At 44.1% G+C, this 22,922-nt stretch overlaps 2 protein-coding genes across 2 annotated transcripts in view; one reads left to right on the top strand and one right to left on the bottom strand.

The window, feature by feature from the left end:
• The first annotated feature begins 6,831 nt into the window (after positions 1–6,831).
• LOC125944990 (uncharacterized) lies at positions 6,832–9,726 on the top strand. The gene is made up of 2 exons (XM_049666502.1): positions 6,832–7,172; positions 9,144–9,726. Exons 1-2 carry the CDS (start codon positions 6,832–6,834, stop codon positions 9,724–9,726), a joined length of 924 nt encoding a protein of 307 aa, XP_049522459.1.
• Positions 9,727–9,752: 26 nt separating this feature from the next.
• LOC125944989 (nucleolar and coiled-body phosphoprotein 1-like) overlaps positions 9,753–22,922 on the bottom strand; it is an 18,799-nt gene continuing 5,629 nt past the window's right edge. Inside the window, exons 3-4 of the mRNA XM_049666501.1 lie at positions 11,382–11,446; positions 9,753–10,049 (exon numbers count right to left, since the gene is read on the bottom strand). Of these exons, the coding sequence (XP_049522458.1) occupies positions 9,753–10,049; positions 11,382–11,446 (362 nt within the window). The remainder of the gene's footprint in view (positions 10,050–11,381; positions 11,447–22,922) is intronic.

Below are 22,922 nucleotides of genomic sequence, written 5' to 3'. Positions count from 1 at the left end.
TGTACGAAGGTTAATGTCTAGAGATATGGAGGCAAGTGCACCATTGGTGCTGAGGTCCACTGCGGTGAGGTCGGTCTCTGACAAATTTTCATACGAATAGCAGACGACTTTATGTAGGTACACGCCATGTATTCTCACTGCTCGTTGCTGATTTTAACTACATGCTGCGGCGAATATTTTTTTTCTTGCATCCCGTGGGACGGCACACTCCCAAAGCAGGTGTTTAATGTTTTACTTGCTTCTCTGCGACATAGTGGGGAGGATATGCTAGGCTACTCAGGTGCGTCTGTGTTCTGTTTGGCGTTGACCGATGCGTTCCTTCTTCTGCAAGCCCGCCATCACTCCGCGACGTTGAACGTTGATGCCAAGCCAGGCCTAGACTTGTCTATTAGAACCTTGTAGTACATTGTATTAGAACATTGTAGATTTCTTTCGGTATTCTGTTTTTACTGTCAAGCCCAATGCTTGATACCTTTTTTTTTGATCAGTCGCGTCTTTCTTTTTCTGCATAAAAAAGTTTTCATAGAGCTGCTAATCCATGTCTTTCCACTGTTTAAGACTGCTGTCATGCATGTTGGATATCGGAATCATGGACAGCGTAAAAATAAAAATAGGGACGAGATTAGACACACATTGTGATGTTCACTTGTGGGATTCCCGTACAGCGAAAGACACGTACTCTTTAGACTGTATTCATATAGTGAAAGGGCAGTTTCTTCACAAGGTCAAAGTGAAGGTAGTTAGTTCTCCCACTTCTACGAAAAGGCACGGACGCAACAACGGGTGTACCACCTTGTTTCCACGACAACCAGATGAGGGAAAGTCGCAAAGGCACTATTTGATAGAAGTAAACAACGAAGCGAATACGTTGACGACGCACGTACGCATGTCCAAACCCGTTGTCTTCTACATGACCCTGATAGATGCCAAAGAGGGTGCCAGTGGTTTGATAAGGGAGAGGTGGATATTTATTGGGTATTATCGGCAGGCCCTCCCTTGAGTGCAGCCGGCGTTCGCATCCACCATCATCTCCCTCATTGTGGTTTCTTTATCCCTTTAGCCTCTTCCGGAAACTAGGCTCCCTTATTAATATTTCCTCTCTTTATTCTGTGGTCGCCGGTGCGGCCAGTGTGCAGGATTGCGAAATGCACGCCGTTTTATTCTGCTTTTATTGCGAAAGCAATTATGTGCACACTGCAAGCCCATTTCTGCCGTTGCCGTGGTCGTGGTCGGGGTCGTGGACGTGGACGGGGTTGTGGACGTCCCAGTGGGGTTCCTATAAAGTCTCAACACGGTAACATCGTCGCCGTGCGCAGGTGGGGTGGAAGCGCGCTTCTTCTGTCGCGCACCGAGGCCTTGGGGGGGGGGGGGGGGGGGGAGAAAGGGGGGGGGGGGGCGTGTTTTACTCCAGTTGAAGCGGCGTGGGCGCCATATCTTGCAAGCGATCTGCGACGTGAAAAAAGTGCGCGCCCGCGCGGGCCTCATCTTCAAAGCGATATGCGATGTGGACAAAGTGCAACTAGTGCTGATAGCTTCGATATGCGCTGTGTTTTCGACGTTTAGATAGCGTCGAAGCGAGAGACGGCACGAATGTCAATTCGCTCACTGCTGCTCCCGTGCCTCGTCACTCCAGCGTTCTAACCGCGAGCGTCCTCGGTCATCGAGAGAGATGTGTGCATGTTTACCCGTGCGCGCGCATTACACCGTGCTTGTTAATTTAGTTAGTAAGCGAATGTTTACAAGTTTATACGGCTCACAAAACTACTATCCTTAGTTCATATAGTTGTCTACTAATTTGCTATCGCAATCGATGCTTCGCCTTTCGGGTGAAACTTCGACATTTTTTTTTCATCTTCATCTCTCCTACAGCTACGCACAACAGCCAGCCATCGTGAACACAGGCGGCGACGGCTTTTCCAGGCCAGTTCACCTTGCCATCTGCCGCCAGCATGACACGGTCCTTCGTCACAGCACAGGTTCGCTTGGCTTCCGCGCTTCCCCGCTCACGCCTGTCGCTGCATATTGACACGACCCGGCTGTAATACGAAGTAGACGCATCGCGTGACGCTTCGCATGCATGGCAGAACAGCGAACAACGTCGCATATTTAGCCCAAGTTATGCGATATGCGATGGCAGGTAGAGGAATATTGCGAACGTTGGTGCAGCAAAGATCAAAAGTTAGTCAGGAAAAGTGGGCTAAAGTGGTTGGGCTAGATAAGTTCTAACCCAGCTCCATTTTTTCTTTTCATTTGCTTCTTGGCAGTATTAGTGGCACATTATCGTCCCGATGACAGGAAAGGAAGTGCTATTTATTGAGCTATAGTGCGGAAAGAGGCCCTCAATCGGAACGGGATGCCAATATTTCGCATGCCTAAAATTATAAGCCGAGCATTTCTGTCATAAGAGTGATAGAAAAGTGCTCGATATACAGGGTGTTTCATTTTAGCGGCACCAAATTTTTAAAGATTGCCTGTGGCAGATAGCACAAGTATAATCCTTGATCTAAACTACTCGATGAGGCGGCCATTACTTCCACGAGTAATCAAAACGCCTAAATAAATAATTAACATGATTACGCTAAAGAACTTTTGAATTAATCATTTTACGGCACATCTTTCAATCTACGAAATATAGCCACTGAGTTCGCAAGGCGTATCCACTTGGAACGAATTCTCAGGACTGAACCAGTTTCGAGATATTAATTTTCAAAGTGTTCGACGAAATGCGCAGGCGTCCAGTTAACGTTGTGCTACAATGCATAAAACAGCATTTTCCTCAAAAATTTAACTGGAACACCCATGCATTTCGTCGGACACTTTGAAAATTAATATCTCGAAACTGATTCAGTCCTGCGAATTCGTTCCAAGTGGATACGCCTTGCGAACTCAGTGGCTATATTTCGTAAATTGAAAGATATGCCATAAAATTAATAATTAAAAGTTATTTACCGTAATCATGATAATTATTTATTTAGGCGTTTTGATTACTTGTGGAAGTAATGGCCGCCTCATCGAGTAGTTTAGATCAAGGATTATAATTGTGCTATCTGCCACAGGCAATCTTCAAAATTTGGTGCAGCTAAAATGAAACACCCTGTTTTCTTATAAATGGCGGAATATATTCATTGGCGTGCCACTTAACTATGTTGCTTCAACATCAATACTTCCCGATATTATGGAACGTTTGTTTTTTAACAGGCATTATACATGGTCTTGTGCTGCGGTGCATGCCGGTAAACAGCGCACTGAAACTAGTAATTCATACCTGAACGAATTTGCCGGAATGTATTTAACGACTTAGTCTTGCATATTTTAGGTCAAGATTTTTGTCATATGAGGATGAGAGATTCTAAGTATTTAAAACAATCGTGTTGAATTTTATTCTGTTGTTGAAGATTGAAACTACTACCAAACAACCTAAATTAATGGTTCCATATTCATCCATTTTTCATTGCTTGTATCGCTCCTCGTCATGTGCTCGCATACCGCGCTGGAACCGTTATCACCTATATTTGTTTCTCGACGTGATCGATAATTGGACATCTAATTAGTGTAGGTCGCATTTCCGTAAGTGAAGGCAAGGGGTGCTGTAAGTTATCCTGCATATGACGAAAGCCTGTATAAGCCGTAGGATGTCGTGTTCCTGCCAGCCGTGGTTCCTGTTGGCGATTTTGGAGGTCATACGCAGCCGGCGTGGGAGGGGTGGGAAGAGGCCTTGTCCAGCCCGGCTCTTGAGGACCAGCGGAGCCTCGTGGAGCGGCCATGGGTGGCAGCCCTGTCCAACAGAGTCCCGGAATAGGGACCCGCCCGACCCTCTCCAGCAATAACTGATACAACATATAACTTTAAATAAATGTTTTATTCATTCATTCGTTCACCGTGATCGATAATACGAAGCGTTTACAACTGAAAATAATCATTAGCAATGTTGTCCATTGATTACACGGATTATTCGTAAAGCATTCAGCTACATTTCACAGGGCAGTGATTGGTATGTATCAGTGAAAAAACGTGGACGGTCTTTTTGTGATTTTTTTGAACCAGGACTTGTAACTAAAATTAGTTCGTAGCGATCTATTGCAATCAAAACGAACAAATTACGTTGAGTCGAGCAGTGATACGTAACTCGTCTTTTTCGTAATAGCCAATCCTGCCTCAAAAAGAACCAATGGAAGTTATTGGAAATGTGAGTGCCATGTCGAGGGGGTTGAATGAATACACACAAAAATAGGGTTGGAGAAATATCTACAACAGATGTAGACACCAAGATATGTTCAAGCGCGTCCGTCGAATGTTCCTGAAACAAGGAATTAAGTAGTTTTACTTTAAACTGCAGAGAGCAACCCTCCTAGTTAATGTTGGATTGAAGGCGAGAATATGTTTCTCTACCATGGTCGACAAACTGCCGATTATGTCCACGGGAAAATATTATAGAATACCGCTTTAGAAAACTCAGCAACGCTTTCTTTTTATTGGCACTTATTTCAAAGAAAACAATTATCCCGAAGATGCACCATGTGATAGAGTTGTACTAATTGGTCTCCATAGCGTCTGAAAAAGTAGGATGTGCGATATTGATGCTGAAACCGTCAGATTATTTGCTGAAACCGTTGATTATTTGCTGGCTCATAAAAACTTCGCGTACACCGATTACCACAATGTGTAGTATAGTCATGATTTCTTTGTTCAGATATCGTTGAAGCAAACTTGCAGTGAATGAGGAGCGGTCGTTTAGCCAAATATATGAAAGTACTACTGAAATACGTTGAATTAAAAAAGCCTCCGCGTTTGCTCTGGGTAGCCTGCATATCTCATCTGCATGTCTAATAATCTATATGGGAAATCATACCCTAATTATTTTGCGAAAACGTTATTTAAGGTTCCCTCCCATTCTTTAAACCAACATCTCCGAACAAAAGGTGCCTGAAACCGTGCTGTTTAAATGCTTGCTAGTAATAATAATAATAAAAACACAGATCCCGTACACATTTTCAAATCTATGTGAAGCGAAGGTTTAGTAAAGCGGTAAATAAATGCTTTAAAGCTAACGTCAACGCGGACAATTTTGTTTTCTTTCATTCGTGTGAAAATTGTAACCTCATGCAGGTCGTCCAGAAGGCCCAACAGGTGGCTGGCGAGCTCCGACTCCCAGTCCCCACATGGGCGGAGCCACCGGGCCGGCCCTCGTAAGGGGTGACCAGGCCCCTTTAGGACCTCATGCAATGTTCACGTTTTTGCCACCACAAAGGTCACAACTTCATTCTCATCAGATTTTTATGCTTATTCACTGTAATGCTGAGACGCTATGCCCCAATACAAACTCCAAAATCAGGCGATGCACATGTGTGAGATGTCTACGCAGCAGCATCACCACGACGAAGGCGATGTAGGACGCTTGTTCAGATAAATGGTGATTACAGGCGTGGGCATAGAAAAATACGACACGTATCAAGCAATGTTTAAGGATTCTGTACCTCTTGTATCGCAGTGTCACATATCCATACTGGAGGATTGGCCAAGAAACAGGAACTCACCAAGTGGCACATGCCTCATGGCTAAATCAAAGAATATAACGTGAATCGAATAATCCGTAAAGTATTGCTACATCTGCTCTATGTAGAAGGCAAGGACAGCGATGGAAGTTTTATCGTACTCCACCTCGTAGTGTGAAAGATTGGAAGACGAAGAAAAAAGTAAAAATTCTGTTTAATCTAATCTCTTTAACTGGCTGTTTTTGTAAAACGTGTCCTCGCCTCTTGTTCCCCTCCTGCATATATTTAAAGCTTGTATATTACTCCCTGCGCCTCGTTTTCTGTTTTCGGTGCACAGTGAAGATCATGGTGCTTTACCTATGACCCGACATTGTATGTCGTAATTTTTGAAAATCGCCGGTGGCAGATAGCATTATTCTTGTCCTTAAGCTGACTTATTCGACAACCGCAATACCACCACCACCATCACCAGCAGCAGCAGGAGCAGCTGCAGCAGCTGTGGAAAAGTTGAAAAGTCTCCTTATTGCGAGACTAGTCTGATGGACATGTCGTGAAACACCACAGTGATATTGAAGAGACGTTCGGGCGGAGCAATTTCCGGCCTTGATCGCCAGGCTAATACCGCTGTCACACGGGCACCCGCGAACTCCATTGAACATGAAACTCCCTAATGGAGATTTATGGCAATGGAGTTGCGGCGGTGCTACACGGCACAGTGCGAGCTTTCGACGGGCGCCGTATGGGACAGAAACGGCGCTGCTGTGCTTACTTCCCCGTGCAACTTTTCACGTATATAGTCGCCTTTAAGTAAAGTATAAGTAGTTTTTTTAATGCAGTGTGTATAATCCAATAAAATCACAGCGAGAAAGTTTACGGTATGTTAACGCAAGACTTTTGCATTTCAAGCATAGCGAAGTTGAAAGCGATGCTGGCCACATTGCGTGCATGGACGCATTGGTCACGTTGTTTCACCGGTGCGCGCTTCGAGTTGTGATCTTGTGCTGTGTCACTATATATATATGTATACTTGCAGATGAGTGACGAAGACGTGAAAAAGAAGGTCGCGCTCGCAATGGCCACAATAACTGACATTGAAGCGAACATGGAAGCCTCGGCAGCGAAAGTTCGCGCTATCAAGCGCCAAATTATTGCGAACAACGCCATGCTGACTGCGCTGGCATCGTCGTCTAGCCGCGCTCCAAGGGAAGTCTGGGCCTATCCTCGTCATGGACGGTGGTTTGAGAATACACTGCCAAACCTTGGGGACCAGAATTTCCGCCAATCATTTCGCGTGTCTCAAACCACATTCAAATATTTGGTCGACGTTTGCCGACCCATGATGGAACGCCAGACTGCGAACATGCGCGAAGCCGTTCCTGTGGATAAGAGGGTCGCCGTTGCCCTTTATAAGCTTTTTTCATCTGCCGAGGAGAGGACAGTCGCCCACTTATTTGACATGGGCAGATCCACGGTCAACATCATTTATCTCGAGTTCTGCGAAACCGTGGTGGCATCATTGGAACATGAGTGGGCCAAGATGGTAACTGGAAATGACATGGAGAACCACATCGGGGAATTCTATGCTTCCACCGGATTCCCGCAAGTTGTCGGCGCTCTGGACGGATGCCATTTTCCGGTTTCTCCGCCAAAGGAACACGCCAGCGACTATAAAAAAGGCTGGTAAGTGCATGAAACGAAGGGCGAGCATTACTACAAATAGGGCAGCAATAGGCGATTGATTGAAGCGAGATAAGATACGACATTAAGACACAGAAATGTAGTTTTGTGAATATTGCCGAAAGAAAAAAAAATTCTTCCGAGCTAGGCAGCTTTTTTCCTTACACATGCTTACTACATGGCAATGTGACGTTACAGTAATGAGTTAAGATGCAGGTTATGACACTAGTGCGTTCAAATGTAAGCTAAATACATTGTTGTAACCAGGCATCCTGGATGGCTTAAAGGCAATGAAACTACACTAAATATCATTCGCGTAAAAAAAAAAAAGAGACAGAACAACTTTACGCAGCCTGCAATCATCATGCAAAGGTACATTACTGTTTACAAGTGCTATTAATTAGGTAATGTGGAGCGTACAGCATTCCAAACTTTGATATACTTGACCCGTCCTTGTACACTGGTTTTTGTTTGACTATCGTGATTGGTTGACTTCCTGACAATGACAACGAGATTGTGGTTTATGTTTGGTTACGGTGATCAGTTCTGTGCTTGTGTGACAATTGGACCTTTGTGATGCATTCTAAAAGGGCATGAGCGCTAGCGGCATTTAACTGTGGACTGAACCTTAGCAACTAGTGAGTACAACTAAGATTCACCTTGATGGTCAGGATAATGAACTGGCGCTCTTTGGCCATACTTTGCCCTTGCGCCACAAGACACTACATTCATCGTCAGGATAATGAACGTGCGAATGTGATGAACACAGGTTGAGTAATTACTTGAGTGCATCATTGCGTTGTGTATGATTTGTATTGCGAGCTATTGTGGCACCAAGGTAAATTTGAAAACACCCACATTCGAAAAAATGTGGTTGATCCCTCTTATATAGGAATCGGTATAGAACACGAAAGTGAAACGTGTCTTCACAGAAGTAGTGTAATGTTTATTGCACATTGATATATAATGTCTATTGGTGTTTTGTGGCTAAAGCGCCCTTAGGCGTTGATGCACCCACGCTGACGCCTGGTGGCACGCCTCCTCCATCACGACTACCAACGTCGATGACCATGAGCAACCGTCGTGCATATGGAAGCTGCACTACGCTGCACACGCTAGCACAACGCGAAAGACGAAGCACGTAACTGACACACTAATACAACGCGCAAGACAAAGCACGTAACTGAATCGTCACCGAGTCAAATCAGCGCGTACAGCGCGTCGTGATTGCAGCCTCCGCGATCAACTTCAGAAACATTTTCAGAGCTAATTGCGGAGGCCACGCTCCGCTGTGCTGAGTACGGTGAACGCCACCTAGGTGGCGTTGGTAGTGCTTCTTGATGCCAGCGTCCCTTCGAATGCTGGCATCGAGGCGTCGTAGTGCTGAAACCACCGAAGCGTTCACTGTCGGTGCGCGTTAGTGTCATAATGCAGTACTTCTCTTTTCTGCTCGTAGGCGGCGGCACCGCCCCGAGCAAGAGCGCGGGTACACGGAGGAGTGTTAGATATATAAGGCGCGTCTGTGTAGCTCTCTGCAAATGCGTTTGTGGCGCAATGGGTTAAACGCTCGGCGATCTATCGTCGCGGAAAAATGAAATACCAGGAATGTCATACTATTCAGTGGTTACTATGCATTTTTACCCAAACAGTGTCCTCACAGAAATGAAACAGCTACGACATGGTATGATTGCAAGAGCTCCTAAAAAGTTTTGCTTTATCCAGGCTACATTGCATATATCCCACATGTTCTTGATAACTGTACTTTGTGTCAGCATACTCCTAAATTCTATATCCCACATGTTCTTGATAACTGTACTTGTTCAGCATACTCCTAAACATATATTACTTGCTATCTGATGCTGTTGCTTCATTACTTAAAATGCATTCTTTTGCCACGTGTGCTTACAGCATAAAACTATCCAGTTTCTTTGTCGTGGACATTACCTTTAACAGTGATTTTGCTTTTTCTTACAGGCACAGCGTGATACTGCTCGCACTGGCGCACCACTGTTACGTGTTCCGGTACACAAACGTTGGATCACCGGGAAGATGCCATGATGCACATGTCTTCCACCAGTCAAGCCAGTCTCGCCTTGTTTCGGGGCCCACATTCAGGCACCCAACCACCCTGATAAGCGGCGTTGCTGTGCCCCCACTGATACTTTGTGATCAGGCATTTCCCCTCACGCCGAACCTTATTAAGCCATTTGCGAGCACAAGCAGCTCTGAAGAGCAAAATCATTTCAACTATCGGCTATCGAAATCTCGCAGAATAGTAGAAAATGCATTTGGGCGGCTTAAAGCCCGTTGCAGGTTTATAATGAAGAGAATGGAATGTGACATCAGCAATGTGCCGCTTATAATAAGGGCATGCTGTGTACTGAATAATATTTGCGAACACTTTGGTGATGCTGTATCGCAGCAGTGGATTGGTGAGGCGCAGCTGTACGACACAATATTTCAGCAGCCAACACCCACTATGGATGCACTCATCGCAACTGGAAAAAACATTCGAGCTGCAGTTTCCATGCACTTTCACCAACACATGGACCACTAGCCAAGCTAAGAAGTCGAAAAGTGAAATTATTTATTAAAATACTGGGACAGTAGGTCCACCAACTTTTCTTGGGCATTCACTAGCCGCTCCCGCAGAGCTTGGTCAACTTTAGTTGCCTCTTGCAACGTAGCTATCAGCTTATTTTGCTGTTCCAGCAAGTTATTGCGGAAGTTCTCAGTGGCACTCTGGCTCTTCCGCTTTTGTGGGCGGCGCTGTTGTGTGGTGGATGCAGGCTCTTGGCTATCGCTTGCGTCTTCCACTGCGTCTGCCACCTCCTCCTCTCCAGAGGTATTTCCATTGGAACGTTCCATGCTGGAAATTATCTGGAATGAATAAAGATATTTGTTGTTTATGCCATGCACCTACACATCAATTGGCTGTTTTCAGTGGTATTTCCTTACACACGAGTGCAAAGCCACAATGGTCATCTGCCACACAAAACAACCTTGTTGTGAATATGACAAGCAAAGTATTTCGTGTATTAGGTGGGGTATTCTAGTTTTCCGAATTCTTTAGGAAACTTTTTTTCGGGGGAAGTCATTTAGGTGCTCATAAAAACAGAGAAAATCTAGATTTCGGGGCTTATTTTCTATAAACAGGTTAACGTACCACGTATATTAGCATTTACCATTTCCACAGTTTTATTTGGAGAGCAAGGCCTCTCCTGAATGAGGGAGCGATAATTCGCCGGCAGGGCACCCAAGATCCTGTGTACTTCAGAAAAGAACGGCCAGGGAGACGGCGAGGAGCCTGTCGTCCTTTCCCGTGACTATTTCCTGGAAACACAGAAAGCGACGATAAACAATTAAGAAAACTGAAATACTAGACAAGTAGTAGAAGCTAAACTAGTTTACAAATGCTTGTTATATGCCATGACATGTGGACATGACCGTATATGCAACATTACATGTTCATTTGATATGCTTGTTTACGATTCATTATCTTTAGGTTTTTAGAAATACCGACTCAAGATTTGGGTAACTAAACTGCATTGAGTTTGCATAAGTGGCGCGACAACATTAATGTTGGGATATACTTTGCCACCACGGTGTAAAAAAAAAAAAGACGGAGAAAGTTACTTGAAAGGACGAAAAACATGTGCACATATGCAACGAAAGGATAGTTTAGTGTGCGAAAGAAGTTAAAAAATTTACCGTTTCATTTTGGTATAGTTTAAAGGCAAAATCTGGTTAAATGCCTTTAAAGCAAAGCCACAGAAACTAGCTGCGATTATTAAGCATGCTGATGTGCCATATTTGTTGATTCTGCTCATAGAAAATGGAACTCGGAAGAATTATGCATAATGCAAAGCATTCTCCAGCTATTTTATATATCCGATATGGCATTACTTGGGAGCACAAGACGAAACTGAGCCTGTGTGTCCGCTAGAGGTGCGCTGTGCAGAAGCCCCGAGTTTGGCGCCGTGTGCGTGTCGGTCTTGTCCCTGTTCATTTAGCGCTGTGCGTGTTTAGTAACCAACACGCCCGCCCGAGCTATGAAAAACGCCGCACGGCGCGTCTCCGCGAATAAAATAAAAGGGCTCCGCGCGCTCGTATTGCGATGTTCAATTATTATTGCATATCTCCGAGTACCGCCAAACTAGGGCTTTCCTGCGCCTCCCTTTCCTGCTTCTCTGCTTAGTGCACGTTGCTTACCTGTATCTCTGGGTCAGGTTGTCGATCTTGGTCTGCACCTGCCGGCGAGTTCTCTTGATGCCGCTCTGCGCAAGAGCTGCGACAATGGCGTCATATACTTTGGCGTTATGTTTCTCCCCTCTGAGTTGCGGCAGGTGGTCCTCCCACAGCCGGATCAAGACCCAGGTCTCCGCCTCCGTCCACGTTCACCGTGGCTGCGAAGGGTTGCTGCCGCTGTGAAGCTCCGATGCCGGTGCGAGCGATGCAGACGATGAGGCGCCGGGATCGTTCATCTCGCCCGGAGAGTTTTTCCGCACGACACGAGCGGCTCGCGCGCGGATAAACAAACGAAATGGCGGAACGACACTTTCCTATGCGGGATGGCGAAGCATGGTGTAGAGAGCACAGGCGCTCATGTCCTTAAGAACAAATTGAAAGCTCCAATTACGTGGTGTATAACCAAAGGCAAAACAAATAATAACGCTAAAATGTGTAAGTGAGCCAGTTACGACGATTTTATTAACGTGGTTTTCTTCGCAGCTGTAGCTATCTGGGAACGAGAGTACTCCATCCAGCCGTAATGGTCATTGCCGAACTCCCTTCGTGAAAAGGTCCATTAAACTCCCTTGGCGAAAGGGAGACCATGTGACACCGAGCGCATCTCCTTCGAGATAAAGACGACGGAGTTCAAAGGAGTTCGCGAGTGCCCGTGTGAAAGGGGTATAAGTCCGCCTGTTGCTACAACCCACCCCCACTACCACCAAGCTTCGCTTTAAAACAAGCAAGAGTCGGAACGCAAGGAAAGCGTATCGGATAACAGAAGTTGACTGATTTTTCAAATTCACTAGAAGTATTTCCTCGATATTGTATTTTTATTCTGCACCACGTTCCTCTTTCCATCTTCTGGTGGCTCGAGACCTTCGGCCAGCGCTGTCAGAGGTTCCATCCCGTCATGTGTAGCCATTGGTCAATAGCCGAAACAAATGTTCCATCATTGCTTCTATGCTCTTTGCTACAACAATTCTGACTGTGTGTGACGACTGGGAGGCATCATTTGGGATAAATCGTTATAAATGAGGTGGAAAAATGAAAAAAAAAAAATAGAACCTGGGGTGAAAGAAAGTTTGATATGATGCTTTCATCTCCTTTAGTGTTCTGGAGAAACCTTGAGCTCGCTCCTAATTTTCGCCTCCCAGATTTTGTTTCGCAGCCCGTCTTGCTTCTACTGTTTTCCATTCAGTAGGCGCCGCAGCAATGTAGAAATCTGAGGCAAAATTTGCAGTATATGGAGAAGAAGCAGTGACAGCGTTTTTTTTTTTTCGTTGTGAGCTGGATGCAGCTGGGCAAACGAGGCGTTCAACCCATTTGCGTCGTTCGAATCACTGGAAATATTCAAATCTTTTGTGGTGACATTAGGCTTTCTGTGCTGATGCATTTTGGTCTATGAATAGGTACTGCAGTTTCTATAAAATACCAATTACCCCCACCTAATCACACTTTGCTCTTATCAGCCCCAGCTTGAGCCACACTCACGATAATGTAGAGGTTGCCCTTTATCGGTTATCGCACTAATATTCGTAAATAATAAACTTATCAAAGATGGCAACGCTCCTTTTTCTCTAAGAGATGGGCCCATACTTATTATTACGCCTGAATCCTTCAGGCTGTATTTTACATTCTAGTAACATTCAGTATAGAGAATGACTTTAAATGTGTGAACTTAGGTAATTAGTGATACATGATTATTAGCCTAACTGTACTTGTAATGTCTTTGTAATTTAACATCGCATTATGTCACAATGGCGATTTTTTGCCCCAAAAATAAGGATAGCAAGAACGTATGGAAGATAAAATATGAACACACTTAGATACTACTTTTCCGCGGACGAACAGTAGCTGCATCAATTCACATCTCGTAAAAATTCTTAGGACATTTCGAGTAATTTTGCACTCATAACAAACCCACTCAACCATCCATGAAATTTATGTTCAACGAAGAGCCTTTCTAGTCAAGACATAACTTCTGTGTTTGGTTTTTAAATAAATGCCTCTAAGAAGGTGTTGGCACCTCGTATAAAAGCGCTGACTACTACTCTCCTCCGACGTGCAATGGAAAGGGGAACAGCCCAAGAGAGCAACACCACAGCTATGGGAAAAGCGCACAATAGGGAATTCCCGCGAATTCAAAGAGTTTACTCAACGACATTAGTGATACATCAATAAGTCAGTTCTCATGGCGACTTTTGGCTGGAAGCTGAGTATTTTCTACGTATAAGAGACACTGCATCCGGTTCTTAGCTGAAACAAATTGGACTATTAGCTTTTCCTATCTTATATAAGGAGCAGTTTATGCAGGCTTGTGCGACGTGGTAATCTATGTATTATTGTTGTGTGGAACTTTTGCTGTTGGCCAGTATGGTCAACCTCATAAGTTGATCTATCCTGAGTAATGGCAAACATTGTACCCCTTTAGTAATACAAGCCCTAACAACGCAATGCACACCTCTTTTTGACAAAGGTAGGAGCAAAATATCGTTCTTTAAATGCACCCCGTTTTAATTGTGCAATTGCGACTAAGAGTAGTAAGTCATTGCTTTTTGGTACGATGCAAGCCTTTTGTATCTGGTACACGAAAGCACAATTCACTGTGCAAGAGATGATGCTTTTCTTTTTTTTTAAACAGAGTATCGGTGTTAAAAATTGCGTAGTATTGCCCATATACATGGTGTTCTTTGTGGGCATATGTGAACCTAATTGCTGAGAAAATCGTGTAAAGTTCTGTCTTTGTTGATGCAGTAGCGTAAGATAATTTCTACACTGCTGCAATCAAAAACGTTGCGGTAAAGCTTTGATCACTGATTTCGTTTTTGTGCCGAGAGTCGCGAATGAATGACGTGAAAACACTTGGCGCTGCGTTACTAAGGATTCGTTATGCTCAGCTCTATTCCTTCCTGGGTTTCCGCAGCTCAAAACTGTGCTTTATTTATGATAACGTCAATGCCGCCGCGTGGCTCACTAGCACCTTCGTTCGGAATGTTTTTTCCGAGGGGGGCCCCTCTAAAAAATAATGAAAAATAAAGAAAAAACTCTGCAGAAATGAAGTGCAATCGCATTAGCCCGGCTTTAATATTGAGACAAAAATAGCAGTCGATGCTCCTTTCCCGCCAACTTTACCAAATAAACGGCCACGAATGTGTACAGCGTTCGTGATTCATGTCCACGATTTGTGATGGCAGGATGATCCTTTAGATATACCATTACGCGCTAAACAGAAACAAGGTGGGCTATTTTGTTGTTGTGCATTAACTGTGACAACATGGGAAGTTTGGCTACTGATAAGCCTGCTACTGATGCTCCGGCAGTCAAGCAACCTTCGAAGAGCGCGCCTGCTCAATATTCCTGATTCTCGTAGTGATATCCCCTCGAGGGAAAAAGCAAGGAATCGGAGAAGAGAAGAGCAATTGCACGCGAACGGCATGACAACATGCTTCTCCGGGCGATTATGCGAACTCCCACGTCTTACGAATAAACCTAAATCAGGAGGCGCATAAGAGAGACAGAAACAGAGGAGTCATTCCTCATCAGGTTCGACCATGCATCGTTTGGCTACATACCGTGTTTCGAATCGTTCTGCCTCAATTCGTATAAAGGTAGGCTCTCATTTTTTTTCCCGTTCTGCCATATTTCTCTCCCTCGTTCTTCGATGGGCTACAAAGAATGGATTTGAGTTCTTTACGCTTGGCTGGTTCCAGAACGGAAGAGAGATATTCGCTCGATTGAAGGCGCCTTTCGCTTTTGTTGCTCCTGCCTGTCGGGTATATTGCTATCATTTGTGTGATTTACTTGGGTCACAAGTGCCACAAACAGGTGAAGTCGACAAACACGTACCATTAAGACAACCTGCCTCGGAAATCAATGTATTGTTCCGTTCTTTACGCGCCGTTCTTTAATGTCACCATCGGCTCCCATACTTTACCTATAGCTATTCGTGTTCATTGTGGGCGAGTCAGGGTGAGATGACCCGGAAACTATCCTAATGATCTGGCCGGCGCTTTTCTAGAGAAAAACATAAATGAGTAAATAGTTATTCGCCTCAGATGGGGGATCTAGAATCTTCAGTGCTCCTTTCTATTACGGGCATGAAACTGAACTCCAATGCTTTGCACTGTCGGGAGTGCGATACAATGAATAATTATACGTACATATCGATTGTCTGTATAACAGGGTTTATGTCACAGGTATGGTATAAATATTTGCTTCTTAACCTGCGTGCATACCGGATCGCTTTCGCCTTATATATTTTTTCTATTTTGTTTACATTTATGGTTATCAGGTGAAAAATGTAGGTGACTGCTTTGTTTATGCATAACATATGCTTTGTTTATGCAACTAATTATAATGTATTCAGTGTGTTGCACCAGTTTTACTCTGTTAGCACTAAATTTCAGCAAGTATACGTTTGAGGTACGTTTTAATGTTTGTTTTCCCTTTTCAATAAGTTCTATGCATAAACCCCTGTTTTATATTATATTTATATATGCAACTGTGTACAGATGTACCGTGGCTGGAAGTGAAAAAAGACGAACAATAAAATCTATTGTTTGGGCGACCATGTTTGTCTACGTCCTCAACCTCCTGCTCGCGTCTTATATATTTTGTAAGGTATCTCATGGAGACAAAGATGCGCTCGGACTGCCTCCATTTAAGTGGCGTGTTTGCAAGCCATGCCGGTTGCGCTCGAGAAGCTAGTTGCGCACTGGACGGTCTTAACGACGATGATTTCCCACTCTTGTCGACCATGGTTCTCACCACCCGCGCACCCTGACAGTCGCCAGAACCATCTTCGGCAGCGAGTAAAGTCGCAGCGTGGCAAGCGGCAGCGTGGCCGAGTCTAAGGTATCCCATGAAGATAAAGATGCGCTCGGACTACCTCCATTTAGTGGCCGTGTTTGCAAGCCACGCCGGAAACTTGCAGCGTGGCCAAATGTAATGAAGATGAAGACATGCACTCGGGCGCTCGGACACCGGGCGCTAGGGCGCGAACGAGGGGAAGACGAGCACGAAGAGAATATAGAAGAGCCGGTCCAGGAACGGGTGCTGTCTCTGTCTCCTTGTTTCCTTTACAATATACACATATACAGGGTGTTTCAGCGAACACTTTCAAAATTTATTTAAGGTTGCCTGTGGCAGATATCCCGATTCTATTTAATGAGCTGGTCTAGCTCGAAGAGGCGGACATTATTTGCACAAAAAATTGAAATGCATAATCGACTAATTAACAAAAACGCACTAATTAAGTTTGTAACTAATGACCTCACGGCCCATACTGCAATTTACATATTGTAGCCACGGAGTTCGCAAGGCAGATACACTTGGAACGAATTTTCGACATGACACCAGTTTCGATATATTATTTCCCGAACTTTGCGGAGTTCATGGAACGCATTGGCGTTCCAGTTAATTTCGTGCTTCAATGCATAAAGCGACATTTTGTTAGGAAGTCTGCTGACTTCTCAGAAGGCGGACGCCTAAGATCCTCCACTAAGCAGATGAACTCGCTGTAGTATAAGAAAATATCTAAATAAGAAAGTATAAGAACTCGGGAGAGCAGTGAAGGAGGATACCACCTCTCGTGGTTCCCAGCCCATCTAGATGGCTCAGTTAACCAGCTCGAATGTAATCCTAACGAGCAGGCGCACCGGATAGCGCGCGATTTCACGTACCGCGCTGTCGGGGATAGCCAGGCTTCGAACAAGGTCAACACCCACAAAGATCCATTATGTACTTCCCTTACAAAAATTTTTGTAGAAAGTCTATATAAAGTGTGTAGACATTTGTCTATGAAGTCAACAGACTTTTAGTAGACATTTCTTTAGACTAGTCTACAGACAGTCTATGGACTTATGGCCATACACTAATTGTAGACTAGTCTACAAAATGTCTGAGTCTATAGACTGCCTATAGACTGTCTATAGATCAATTAAATTTCACTTTTGTAGACAAGTGTCTATAGAATGTCTATAGACAAATGTCTATAGGCTTATATAGTTTTGCTTTTGTAGAAATAAGTCTATAAATATCTATAGACAGATGGCTATAGACTATCTATAGACTATTCCTATAGACCAGTCCATAGACAGTCTATGGACTTATGGCCATACACTATTTGTAGACTAGTCTACAAAATGTCTGAGTCAATAGACTCGCTATAGACGGTCTATAGATCAATGAAAATTCACTTTTGTAGACAAATGTCTGCAGAGTGTCTATAGACAAAAGTCTATAGGCCTATATAGTTTTACTTTTGTAGGCATGTCTATGAAATGTCTACAGACTATAAACTATTCCTATAGACCAGTATATAGTCTGTCTATGGACTTATGGCCTTACACTTTTTGTAGAATGTGGTACAGTCTGCCTACAGAGAGTTCCTGTAGATCAGTCTATAGCTAATCTATAGACTTCAGCCTTACAATTGTACAGGGTGTCCCAGCTAACTTAAATTTAGTGAAGCTGTTCAATGAAAAATAATAATAAGAAAACACGCTGCAATAAGATCCGATTTTAAGACCTATGGCGTGCATTCGGCCGTGAATTCAGAGGTCTGACCTGTAGGTCTTTTTATGATCATATATCTTGCACCGTGTTGTTTTTTAACCTTTCATTTTCATTGACCAGCTTGGCTAAAATTACTGGGACACCATATATACTAGATAATACACCACATTTTGCCAACTATGTTTCGGCAGGCAATGTTATTCTATAAACACTCGCTGCTGGGGTTTGCTAATAAGCAGTTTATTGGAAATGTCTACAAAAATTTATTGTACCCAGTATGCGTATGGGAACATACATAGGGAACTGTACATAGAAAAGCATGCATGCAGATGGAAGCAGTCAAAAATCTAAAATGTATGCAGCCGTGAATCATTATGTAAAGCTGCATGAGCATTTGTGTAATTGTACATTGAAGAAAGTTTAGTTGCATGCAATGCATTCGCTTGAATGAAATCTACTATATGCAAGTTAGTTAAAATTTTTGTTTACATATGGCAGCAACAAAATATTGAACGTATATTATGCATGTGCACCTGTTGCTTCCCATCTGCATTTATGCATTCATGTTAATAGATTATTAATGATCCTGAACCAGCTGCACTCTCATATGTTGCAGAAGGAAATATTTCAAGCAATTCCACTAGTGCAGACTCATGCAGTGCAACAAAGAAAACAAGTGAACCGATATTGAAATAACTGTTTTTATTGAACGATATAATACATTAATTTATTAAAATGCATGTCTTATCCTATCATCAAAAGAGAATATTTACATATTGACAGCTGCTTCCCCTTGGCGAGCATGGTTGCCAGGCTGGCCTTGACCTTCGTGTAAGCCGTTCCGAAGGTGCTGCAGGTGCATGCTGCAAATATGTAGATACAACAATGTGAGGCAAAATAACAAATGTGTATTTTTTGTACGTTCATTAAGCAGCTTAATATATTCGCTCAAACCACTTAAGTCAATCCTTAATACGGTTTAACTATGCCTAATGGCTGCTTGTCAATACAAAACAGTACCATCGCATAATGTTTCACTCTACCGTATGGTGAAAAATTAAACTTACAATTGCTGCTGGTGCCAGCAACAGTATGTTACATATTTTGACAAGGCCATATGACACATAATGTACTTAATTAGCCCAAATGACCTCTATATTAATTGCTGAAACTAGGCTACCCAGTTGGACTGCTTACATTTTTGGCTGGTAATTAAATATACCCGCGCGGAATGATATGCTCAGAAGAGTGACTGGAGTATTGAACGTATCATGCCAAAGATTGTAATTTATTTTCTTTAATACACATTTAAATGTCTTTCTCGTACTCTTAACTGATACATCATTGGCCATAACTTCAACAGAAGGCAGATGGATTGATTGTGTCGATATGGTCACTTAGTTTCCTATAGATAATCATATCTTTCTGGAATGCTGACACGGTTGCAAGTTAGGTATACCACATGAGCACAAGAAATACCCCGTGAGCACTTTCTGTGTTGTGGCACGACACATATGCACCTTCTGGGAAACAAAACTGAAACTGTCATTACAATGAATGCTATCACAGTAAATAATTGAAGGCGCTCTATAACAAGTATTTTTTTCTGGAGTTTCGAGGTTCAGGACACTTACGTAATGCAAAAAGATTGAATAAGAAATGCCCCCCCCCCCCATGTCAGCATGCTTCACTTTCATTTCTTTTTGAGAAAATCGTACCTATTTGTAATTTTTGGGAGGTGAAATGCTTCAAAAATATGTTTAAGGACAGCGATTCTCTGGAAACATTGTATGGAAATAACAAGACAGCATACCTATGTTGACATTTTCAATTTCCCTGGTGTTTTTCCAAGCTTTCCCTGGCTGTTTTCATGAAAATTCCCTGGCAGTCTATGACACCCGCAGTTTAGGGGCAATAAAAAATATTGTGGGTTAATGCTTGCCAAATTACTGCCAGTACATAATTATAATTATAACGAATAACACGTCAGTCACTTGAAATGCACTATTAGATTCAGCTGAATTCAAGCACTTGTTTAATAAAGCTGACAAGGGCTTGGCCAAGTTCGTAATTCATGGCAACACGAGCACAGCACAGAAAATCCTCAAACTCTCCTCAAGCCAATGGCTTCAGTTTCAAACGTGTTAAGGGTGCTTCCCCGAACCACTAATTTATTGTTCTCCAATTCTTTCGGTTAAGTTGCGAAGCTGCGATTGACTGGGCTTATCGCGAGTTTCGTGCTCTGAAAGCTTTTGCGGTTATATATATTTATACTGGTTGCCAGGAGTCCCATAAATACTCCTACTTTTGACTTACGAAAACGGCACCACACGCAGCTGATGCATGACCCGCAAACACGGCCTTTCATCTGAGTACGCTAGCATTTATTCAACTGTACGTCTCTTTTAGACAATTCGTCACTCTAGCACAATTTCTAGGTATATACATAAAGCGCTTTAGATGAGTTTTATTAGACAGGCAGCGCAGCGTTTATGCCGCCGATCGAGCGCCACAAAACGAGACCTGCCCACAGTACGCCGCTTAACACACACAGTCCGCGCTTATTTCTGCTCAGTATCCACGTTAAACACAATGTATTTCCCTTTTCACGGACATTGACAATGACGGTAAAATGAACAAGCGCGAGCGATCGCTTGCCGTTAAACATTCCCTATAGTAGAATCGAGAACCCGAGCGCGTTTACAAACCAAACAACAAATCGACAGTACGCCCGAGTCGCCTACATTACATGTAGCCGGTTCGCGCTACGAAATACGCTCACCTAGTCATGAGCTAGTGACGGAAAACATATTCGTTAAAACTTACCAATCAGTGTAGTTGACGTGTGATGCCACAAAGTCGAGACGAATACACGGACACAAAGGTGCAGGCAGCTAACCAGCAGCAACAAGCGTTGACTTGCCTGGCGCAGCCGTTGAGAATTCGAATCGACGCGGAGAGATGGCGCGCCGCCGTTGCTGCCGCTGCGCATGCGCAAAGGCTGAGGCCGCCGACGGCGTACGTGCTCCGAGAAACCCGAGCGCCCCCCCCCCCCCCCCCTTTGCCCTTTTCTTTTTTTTTCTTTTTTTATGGTCGCGCTCTCTCTCTCTCTCTCTGCGTTCCATGCGCGCGAAACCGGTTGCTTTCACCTTCCATTTTTCAGTTCTTTCCATGGAAGAAGGAAATGCCTTGGCGCGCTGTATTACAAACGCTGTGGGCTATCGCATGGAGCAAGAGCGCACACTTGGATGAACGCAGTGTTTGTAAAAACCGTTAGCACGCAAGTCAGGCGCTAGCATTATGGCCAACGACGATGAGTAATGCAGTGCATTTCAAGCATAGCTTCCAACGTACTGCCAAATAAGGTACCTGCGCACATGTTAGTGCACATTTGTCTGTTCCGGTGATATGTCAAAGCAATCAATACACTAATGACGCACGCATATGCTCGGCCGCACAGGCATATAGCGCCTGGAAAGGGCTGGGTGGGCTCAGAGTATCTGGCGCACATTGTAAGTGAACGAGAAGCTTTAATGAATTTATAGCGCGGGATATCAGTCTGCGAAAAACCACGCGATATTAGTGATGAAGCCTAGATATGGGGAGAACCTAAAGAGTATCTGAGAATCAGACGACACATAAGGCGCACACCAAACGCGCGACATCGTTTCATCGCACACTAGCAAATTCTGCGTTGTCAGCTATACACATTACAAGTCTCTGTGCTGTTAGCTTGATGCCTGTTTGTAATCCGCTTCTTGCTAAAACTGGCATTCATAAAATCTATTTACATGATTGGATCGGCAGTTTGTTTTCTTTATTTTACTGCCGCAAACGTAATGCTATGAAAAACAACTGTAAAGACTGTCTTGGGATTGCCGAGAGCGACTACGGAGGTCATATAATGTGGTGAACAAATGCGGAAGTATATACACCATATCTATAATAAACTCAACAAAAAGGCTTTAAAGGAATGTCAGCAGTATATACAGTCCCAGTGGCTTATATCAAACGTTGCTCCGTATTATCCGCCTGTACCTCCACTTGGTTACAGCGTACACGGGTTGGGCCGAGTTTAACGACTTTTGTCTATAGACGACAAGTAAATCTGAAGCAATAAGACGTTTACAATATCGGCTGTCCTTTAGTTCATCTCACAGCTTACCGCAATCGGTATACGGTCTGTTCGCTCGAGTTAACATGATCTTTGGTGATGTCCCACCCTATAGCGTTCATCGGGGGGGGGGGGGGGGGTGATATAGGAAACCATTAAAGAATAATTTCAATCACATAGAAGTATATATTCCGCCTCCGTGTGGTTCGCAAGGAAAAATTATCGTCGGGGATGCATTCCCGACTAACTAGGGTGCCAGGCCCCGAGGTTACATGTTAAAAACCAGTGCAATACTGGATGAAACTCGGCGAGCAGACTCTTAAACACCTAATTATCTGGTAAAATAATAATTAAGAACTGCGTAACTCAATGACAGAGATGCCATGGTGACCTTTATTGCTTTTCTCTGTAGACGTTTTATAAACTGGCAATCGGCTAAAGAAATAGCAAACAGAAAAACTTTTGCGTATAAACGGTGTATATAGACTAGAGCACTGCACGGGCCGATTTTTTCAGCCCGGGCCCGGCCCGGGCCCGTTTTTACGTTGGGCAGCCCGCCCGAGCCCTATCAAAACTTTTATAGCGAGACCCGGGCACGGCCCGGGCCCGGAAATAATCTACGTTACCCGCCCGGCCCGGCCCGCCACCCCTTTACCTTAGGCCCGAGCCCGGCCCGAGCCCGACTCGGAACCGGCCCGAACCTGGCCCGAGACCGAAAAATAATGTTTTTCAGAGTTGAGACGCCCGAGAATAACTCGCTGCACGTTACATGCACACTACCAGAAAGCCCGAGCCCGGCCCGGGCCCGCGTCAAAAAACCCGAGCCCGTCCCGGGCCCGGGTCAAAAGCACACGCCGTGCCCGAGCCTGTGAAAAAACTGTTGACACGGC

The sequence above is a fragment of the Dermacentor silvarum genome, chromosome 4, assembly GCF_013339745.2.
Source record: "Dermacentor silvarum isolate Dsil-2018 chromosome 4, BIME_Dsil_1.4, whole genome shotgun sequence".
Classification (NCBI taxonomy): Eukaryota; Metazoa; Arthropoda; class Arachnida; order Ixodida; family Ixodidae; genus Dermacentor; species Dermacentor silvarum.
The sequence above is the reverse complement of the archived record's forward strand: the minus strand, read 5'-3'. Positions and strand labels throughout refer to the sequence as shown.